General features: G+C 37.3%; 1 protein-coding gene across 1 annotated transcript in view; it reads right to left on the bottom strand.

The window, feature by feature from the left end:
• Nucleotides 1-8,927, bottom strand: part of LOC104543577 (glycine receptor subunit alpha-3) — a gene marked incomplete at its 5' end in the record, with an annotated part of 40,933 nt that extends 32,006 nt beyond the window's left edge. Inside the window, 2 exons of the mRNA XM_010188219.1 lie at nucleotides 5,610-5,692; nucleotides 8,704-8,927. Of these exons, the coding sequence (XP_010186521.1) occupies nucleotides 5,610-5,692; nucleotides 8,704-8,927 (307 nt within the window). The remainder of the gene's footprint in view (nucleotides 1-5,609; nucleotides 5,693-8,703) is intronic.
• Between the last annotated feature and the right edge of the window lie 214 nt (nucleotides 8,928-9,141).

The raw sequence follows: 9,141 nt of genomic DNA, 5'->3' as shown, positions 1-9,141 counted from the left end.
TCAGCAGCAGTTGTACAGTTATTACTGCCCTTTCATCCTGTGTTAGTCAGGAGCTGAAGACTACAAATATGTAGCTCTTTGTAGCTGTGTGTCAGGTCTCACTTCAGACAGGCAGTGTGGGCTGAGTCACCCATCTGCAGAGTAGAAACCATAGGATGAGTTGTTGGCAACTTTTACGCTACTGAAATAGAGAGAAGTATGGTTTCCACACATTCAGGCACAGGCTGACATTGACCTAGTGTGTCCATGATTACTGTCATTCAGGTAGACACTTGAGGTTCCCTGGCAGATAAGAAATAAACTCCAGTTCTATTACCTTTCTTAAGGTGTCTGTGCTGTTGAGAGAAAGGAACAACGTGCACAGTGTTTTCTGTAACGGTGTATCAGAAGGGGTGTGGTTAGTAGGTCTAGAGGGGTTCTTCTCCCCCTCTACTCTGCCCTGGTGAGACCGCAATAGTGTGTCCAGTTCTGGGCCCCTCAGTTCAAGGACAGGGAACTGCTGGAGAGAGTCCAGCGAAGAGCCACAAAGATGATTGAGGGAGTGGAGCATCTCCCTTATGAGGAGTGGCTGAGGGAGTTGGGTCTCTTCAGCTTGGAGGAGTCTGAGGGGCGACTTCATTCATGTTTATAAATATGTAAAGGGTGAGTGTCAGAAGGAAGGAGCCAGGCTCTTCTCTCTGATGTCCAACAAGGGGGGACAAGGGGTAATGGGTACAAACTGGAGCATAGGAGGTTCCATGTGAACATAAGAAAAAACCTTTTCACTGTGAGGGTGACAGAGCACTGGACCAGGCTGCCCAGAGAGGTTGTGGAGTCTCCTTCTCTGGAGACATTCAAAACCCGCCTGGACGTGTTCCTGTGCGATCTAGTCTAGGTGATCCTGCTCTGGCAGGGGGGTTGGACTGGATGATCTATTGAAGTCCCTTCCAACTCCTAAGATTCTGTGATTCTGTAGTGCAGCGGCCTGTACTGCTGTAGCCTCCTAATGGATCTTTCCATTTGCACAACTCCAATGTAGAGACTGTGAGGAAAGAAATAGTATTATTTGGGCAACACCATCATGTAGTATGGAGTGAATTTTCTCTAAAAATCCGAAAGACAGGTGGATGATTGCTTAGGCTAAAAAGCCTCCATAAATCAAAAGGGGGAAAAGAGGCCATTGTTTAATTTCTTGAGAGACAATAAGCATCAAAATAAAATTATGAGGTGAGCAGATGCTTGCTTTCTTACAGATGCTGCTTTTCATAGTATATGTCTTCTTTTGTAACTGAGTTAAGTCTTTTCAGTATTCTTTGAGAATTCAGGAATATTTAATGTCACATAAAATTATAATTTTAATATGTAAGGGAATGCTATGAGATAAAAGTGAGACCTAAAAAAAGAGAGACAACAATCTCTATCACATTAAAGAAAAACACTTCTTTCCTGGGAGACAGGCCACAGAAATAAATATGTATCTAGCTGACATTTCTTTGTATCTTATTCAAGCAGAATAAAATTATCTCACATGCCTATAGGCTACCCTGGTGTAAGGCACAGAAATGTAGACGGGATTATTTCATATGTGCATTTTCATTTGCTTCCTCTCTAAGATAAAACAGCAGCTCATTCTAGTTGCTGAGAAATAATTTGGTAAAATAAATCCTTTAAAAATAGAAGACATTTCCACTTATATCATGAAGTGTCTGAAAAATATTTGTTAAGTGCTTTAACCAGGGGCAAATCCAGCTGCTTAGACTGACCTTGGAAAAAACACTGTGAGATGACTAGAAATAAAAATATTATTTGGGAAGCTATGTATGAATTTTCCTCATAGAGCTTTCTATGCTGGCGCAGCAGTATAAATATTGAAGGAAAGTATCTAGTACTAAAGAAAATTATTATTTTATAGCACAGGTAAAACCTACAATCTGTCCTTTATAAGTATGTCAGCCTTTCTTTTCAACCTGGTGGTAAGATGAGTGATTTATTAGAAACAGACTAATTTGCTTAGTGACACATGAAGGTGCAAGGCTTGTGAGATCAGGTACAATTTACAGAAACTGTGAGATAAATGGGCCTTGTAAACTCATAATCGTATCATGTCCTACCCAACTTGGCACTCAGCAGAAAAAACAGCCTGATGATAATTTTGAAAGGAAACATCTGGAAGCATAGCTGCTGCTGTTTTGCTCCTGCAACTCCTTTGGTTTTTATAACAGCCTGATGATCAGATCATCTACTTAGGTCATGAGGACTATGTTCTCAGTTTTGAAACCCCATGCCTTCCACTTCCTCAGACAGCACATTAACCACCACGGTCAGTGCTTTGATCCCCCCGTTTAATTTGTCTTACTGTACACAAAAAAATGTAAGCCATACAGCCACAGGAGAGTATGACACTTTGGCCTTTAAGTCAGAGATGCTTGGATGGATTTAGGTTCTCAGGGTTATCAGTTCTTACCTGAGGAGCTTTGATGTGAAGCCTGGAAAGAAAGCTAAATGCACCCATCCTCCTTTTTCTCCTCTATAATTGTAAATAGAACTGGATGCCTGTTTTTAGGCAAAGACTCTGGAATTTGAATGTTTCTGCTCACTTTTTTAAGTTTTGGAAACTATTCAGAGTTGAGACTCACATAAAATGTTGGTTGTTTTTTTTACCTAGTTACTCTTCTGTCCAGCATGTAGGTATTTTTTGTAACTCCTCCAAAGTGTCTGTTTCCCTTCCTTGTACTTCCTTTATTGAGAAACTAGGTTTGGGCAGGTAACTTCCTACTCTTGAAGGTCTAGAAACTTGGAAATTGCATCACTGTGCCTGTCTTCTTTGAATCTGTCCCAGAGATTCTGTCCCAAGAGAATCTGTCTCTTGGTTTCAGGTAACTGCTGTCTTGTTCTTGCAAACCTAACTGGTTATTCTGCTATCAGATGTGTAGGTATAGCCAGAGCTCCCACATACTGCAAAATTTTCTGCCTTGGGCCAGCTACTTTGTCCATAGTTTCTATTTTTCAATGTCTGGAGTTACAGGTAAATTAGAATTAGACAAGGTGATGTGGGGAAAGCTTTATTACTTGTGACTTCCTTATGAAATAAAATTTGATCTTTCTCTGTAATGAGAAGATTTTGAAGCACTCATCTGTATTTTGTTCAGCTTTTTGTGAACATTGCTTCTCTCTACTATGTGAATGTGTAGCAGGGAATTTACTCCCACTGAAATGAATGATTAAAACCAAGACTTTAGTGCAAAATGTTCTGCTGGAAAATACAGTTAGAACATCTACAGTGCTACTCAACTAATAAGCATTGCTTCTCTATGGTGCAGTTTGAGGGAATTGAGAGCTCCTGCAAGGTTTCTATAGAGCAAACCAGATGCCTATTTGTTCAACAATGCTCAGTTACTGTATGATCTGTTCTCACAAGGGCTGAAAGAGAGGAAAAATACAGCTGAGCTTTATGAAGTTGTTAAAACAAAAATTTCGTGACTTCAAACACATTTAGGTTTTTTAATTATACCTTTTCCTTTTTCAGTCAAATACTATGATACTTTCTGTTGGAAGCATAACTGTATATTGTGAATATATATGTCATCTGTATGTACTCTGACACAACGGCCTTATATTAACCTTTTATCTAGTCACATTAATTATAAAGGTAACATAAGTTATTAGCAGTAGTACTCTCTTGGGTTGACTGTGGAGTTCTGCTTGAATGCTGAATATATAATATTGCTCTAAATTCCTTGACATTTGCAGCAAGTAACTATCTCTCAATTTTAGTCAAGGAAATTGCTGCTGTCACATTCAGCCATTGCCCTCATATTGGAAGTCAGCTTTATAAATATTGCCATCTGTCCATGGTAATGAAAGATAGATCTGGCTCCCATACTCACCCCGCAGTTTTTTGTAAAAGCATGCCATTACCCATACAACAAACAATTCTGACATACTGACTGATAGATAATTACCTCCCCCTTCTCTTAGATGCTACTTTATTCCAGTAAATGAAGAATAAAACCAATAAATACTTTAATCAAATTCTGTATGTTTTCTGATCTATATTTCAAATCATCCAGTATTTTCATTCTATATGCAGAAAATTATTTTCTGAGCTCTTTTACTTATTGATCCCAAAACTGCAAATCTAGATCTAACATTAAGATTGGTACTTATGATTTATCTGGTTTTCCCTTGTCATTAATTTTCATAAACTTCAGATTGCTGGAATCTTCCAAAGAATGTTTTACTTTGTTTTATATTTGCTCTTCACTTCATTAAGAGGATTTTTCTGTTAGGAATCTCTTCCAAAGTCCTCTCATTTTAAGTGGAAAAGGCAATTCTCAAATACTTCGTATCACAGCGAAAATGAGAATGTAATACATATCTGTGCCCTCCTCCTTAAACATCTTGTGTTAGCTCAGATCATAGCATCAGATAGAACCTTTGGTTTTGTCTTTTTGTCTGTCTGTGTGTGTGTGTGTTGCTGTATGCTTTCTGTCCTCTATTATATTGGAAGTGAGATATCAAGCGACACAACTATAGTGTTGAGTTAACAAATGCTAATTTTATTTCACATAAAAAGTATTGCTGTTAACTGAAAGATAATTCTGCAAAGCCTATCTTTGTCTAAGCTGGTTTTACCTTCTCCTCTGCTTTCCTTAGGACATTTGTGTATAATGCAAATGGACTTTATTAAGAGATAATTTAAAACACATGAAGTTCTAATTTTGCTTTTTCCATTGAAATTCTAGTGTAATGTCAGCTTTGGTCCAACTGTCAGACCTTCTCTGTGCTAGAAAGCTATCAGGTCTCTTTTTTCTTTCTGTGTTTTGCTGAGTGTTTTCAATGTCAAGCTATCTGTGGTACTACAACTTGTATGGACTTCTTCCTCCTCATAACACAAGGGTCCTACAGCTCCTCCCAAGATTTTCTGGGGGGTGTTCCACTGATTCAAGGCACTACCCCAGTTGAGGACGCAAAAGCTGTGTAAATGACACACCCTATGTAGTCACATGGGCATATACATATATAAGTATACGTGCTGTGCAGTCTTCTACAGTTCTCCTATGCAGTGAACCGTTTCTCTAATCTATTCAAGGATTATTAGGTAAAAATTACATTTTATATATATATATATAAAAATACAACATGTAGGCATGTTGAAGAGCTAGATCAGGAATCTGAAGAGCATGGACTCAGTATACGCCATCTTGTTTGCAGCTTTTAAGGACACCAAATAATTACTGATTTCAGAATAGTCACTTAAATCACTCTCTTAAGTTAATCTCATGTTTCCTTTATGGTCTCCAATATTACTGGCTCCCTGTATGCGTGAACACAGGGAAGACTTAATGGTGAATTCCTATATGCATAAATTTTGCATAAAGGTAAACTAGCACTGAGTCCTTGAATTTAGTATTTACTTTAGATTTACATAAAACTGTTGATTTTCAGTAAAAGTAAGGAGGAAAGAATCTCTTCCTTTGAAAATCATGTCTATTTCACCAATTCTTTTGGTAAAATAGGGGATTCTTTTTCGAAAATTTGTTCTTGTACCACTGCAAGGGGTCTTTCTACCTCCTGCATAGCTGTTGTAATCCCTACAAAAGTATTTATAGGATATTACTCAAACTTACAGCTTTCCAGCTGCATTATACATGTTTGCACATCCATTGGAAAATTTTTGAGATCCATCGGACAGGACAGTATTAAAGTCAATCTGAAAGAACACACAAAAAAGATTAAAAATATACCACAAAAAAGACACAGAACTGCACAGGAAGAATGTATAAAACACTGGAAGTCCTTAGAAATAGAAGAAAATACATTTTTTCTTTAGAAAGCCCTCAAAAGGGACATATATTAGCTGAACCCACTTAACTTGCACAGTCTAGTATGACAATGCGGAAAACTATTTTTACAGACTTTCAGAAAAACACATTTTTTAGTAGGGTTGCCTAATTTATGGGAAATCTAAAGGAATGCAATAGCATGATTTTTTTTTCGTGCTACAGTAGAATTGCTATACTGTTACAGTATTTCAAATCCTTGACATAAAATTTATCCAGATTTGCAAGAATTTCATAACAGATGTCAGCTGCAAATCTTGGTGGCAAAGTAATTTATGTGTTATTAAGGTGCGTTAAATGTCAACACAAAGGTTTAAGATAACATTTTGTGATACTGATGGCAGACTGAAATACGTGTGTAATTTTGAACTGCACCTGTGTTTCCCATTAGTCTTGATACTTCCTGTGAAATACTTTGCAACCCATAGGCAAGAGGTATTTTTACATTTTATATCAATACAATAACTTATCTTTAGAGTGATACTTCTCAGAGGAATGAGAAAGAAGAATATTAGAGGTAAAGGCATATATTTTCCCTCTCTGGCCATGTTTAGGTATCCATTCATTATTTAGGGTCATGACTGCACTTTTCTTCTTGCTAGAAAATATCTTGTGTCAAAATTCTACATATTAATTTATCAGTTCAGCTGATAGAATGTCCTCCAAAAACCTGAGGGGCTTGAGTTCAATTCCTTACACATAAAGCTTTTCTAGAATGGCAGTGCTCTAATCCCTCTCTCTTAAACCCTGTTTTCGGCATTGGGGCTAAACGGAAGTGGGCAGTGGGCAGAGGGCATGGCTGTATATTTCTTTTACCCTTCTTTTTCCCTTTCCAGATCTCTATTCTTCATTGTTATAACTTCTACTTAGCCTGCCAATGACAGAGCTGCAAGGGGACAATACAGTCAGGGAATCGTAGAATCATTAAGGCTGGAAAAAGCCTCTAAGACCATTAAGTCCCACTGTCAACCCAACACCACCATGCCCACTAAACCATGCCCCAGATTGCCATATCCACACTTTTTTTGAACACTTCCAGGGATGGGGACCCCACCATTTCCTTGGGCAGCCTGTTCCATTGCTTAACTGCTCTTTCAGTAAAGAAGTTTTTTCTAATGTTCAGTTTAAACCTTCCCTGGTGCAACTTGAGGCCATTTCCTCTTGTCCCAACCTCCTTTCAGGTAGTTGTAGAACACTAAAAGGTCTCCCCTCATCTTCTTCTTCTCCGGACTAAACAATCCTAGTTCCCTCAGCCACATCTTATAAGACTTTTCCTCCAGACCCCTCACCAGTTTTGTTCCAAGGAAGGAACTCAGACCCTGGCCCTATTCCCATGTTATTAAAAATGGTTCTAAATGCAAAATCTGAGTAGTAGGCTAATAACATGGCAAGTAAATTCAAAGAGGCACTGACTCAAGTTCACGTAACAGCTCGAATAGATGCCAGTTATACGATTTTAAATGTTTCAGAACTTGTAATAGTTTGTAATTCAATCATGGCAACATTAACTTCCTAGCTGCGTAAGAAACACAGGAGCTCTCTGGCACTTGCTTTCATCACAGTCAATATTTGCTTTTATAATTTAATATTATAATATTTCTCATGTTTGATTTTTTTTTTTGCCCATTTCACGTGAACATGAGCTTGATGTTGCAATCCAAACTTGATTCCATTACATAGTGGTGTCTATTCTCTGTTTTGTATGTATTTGAAGGGAGTAGAGTAAGGAGGAGTTACCTGATTAGAGTAGAACAACTACCAGTGCACCTCAGGGTGACTCAGTCTGGAGACAATTGATTTAGCTCTACTTTCTACTTTGGTCTAGAGATGGAATTCTTTACTTGATTTCCATCTGTTTCTAGTGACAAAATACATATTGTGACACTGAAAAATGACTATGTTTCCAGACTGGCAAACTAACCTCCTTTTGGATATGAAATACTCAGAGCTTGACATGATACTGCCTACTTGCACTGGAAGGAGGGAGGAAGGAGACTCCCTTGCCACTGATGCATCCATACAGGCCACAGACATTTTCTTTTTCTCTTTGTATACAAACTGTTTTACTGATATGTCTTCAAAAAGTTTAATTATCCATTAAGGCAGTATCATAAAAGCATGCAAAACAAAACACTAAGTGCACAATAGGTATATTTATTTTGAAAAGTATAACATTTTGCACAAGTCACTGTATATGCACTGTAAATCAAATCTATATAATGTATAATGAGACATTTGTATCCTTATTTCCAATGTGTGTCTCATTGGATTAGGTTTTTGAAGATGACGGTAAAATGCCTACTAATGTATGTATTAATGAAATGAAATTGGGGAGAAAAGAAGTAGAATAAGTAGATTTTGTCAATGCTTGTACGTGAAAACCTTCTCAAAATTTTTCTTTCCACTTTTCTCTCCATCTCCAGTAGTAAATGAACTATTCTTTATATTTTATGCTTCCTCAAACAGATTATGTTTCTATGTTGAAGTGCAATTGCAATATCCAAAAAGGTGAAAAAAAAATAACATTGGATTGTTCTGACATTGGAGGCTACAGCATGTGAAACATATACATAGGCCAGCTCAGATTATAATACTCCAGGTCTATTTGCTCTGTGCAAGTGTCATAGCTCCTGTAGGCTTAGCATCTGTACTTGAAAATGGGAAAGATACTTATAATTTTTACTATGTGCATGCCTAATGAGGAATCATTTTCTATTGTAGTAGTATCAGTGAACAGTAATGATGATAAAGTTTTGTATTCAAAACTCACAACTATTTCAGTGATAGTTCTGCATGACTAGCAACTGAAGATATCTATGGGCCATTCTTAGGTACGCTTTTGAGATTTCATCTGAAAAAAATAATTTGATTAGAGGCTCACCTGATGGAATAAAGTACATTTCCATTTTTGAAAATTCGCAACAACTTATTATCTGTTGTAACTTCATGAAAGTTGGCACCTTTTTCATTAGCAAAGAACAAATCAGGTTTCCAAATTGAATCTAGCATAGATGGATCTAAATCTAAAGAATCATCTGGATATTCACTGTATGCAAGGCGTGGATCATTCCAATTCTGACGGAGAAAGATGTTCACTCGGTAATCCTGAATGAAAGAGAAAACAAGCAAAGCTTTATGAAGCATAGAGATTTAGCTTTTATTTCATTTCTTAGCCATGTAATCCCCTGTCCATCTGTGGATGACAAAAGAATTACTTAGCTGAATGCCAGCATGATACCTATTTGTATTAGTGGGTACACAATGGATAAGAATAAAGATGCATTTCAAAGCATTTGAAAAAACCCCAAGCTAAGGAAAT

The sequence above is a fragment of the Mesitornis unicolor genome, unplaced genomic scaffold, assembly GCF_000695765.1.
Source record: "Mesitornis unicolor isolate BGI_N332 unplaced genomic scaffold, ASM69576v1 scaffold7817, whole genome shotgun sequence".
NCBI lineage: Eukaryota > Metazoa > Chordata > Aves > Mesitornithiformes > Mesitornithidae > Mesitornis > Mesitornis unicolor.
This window is presented reverse-complemented; position numbering and strand designations above follow the sequence as displayed.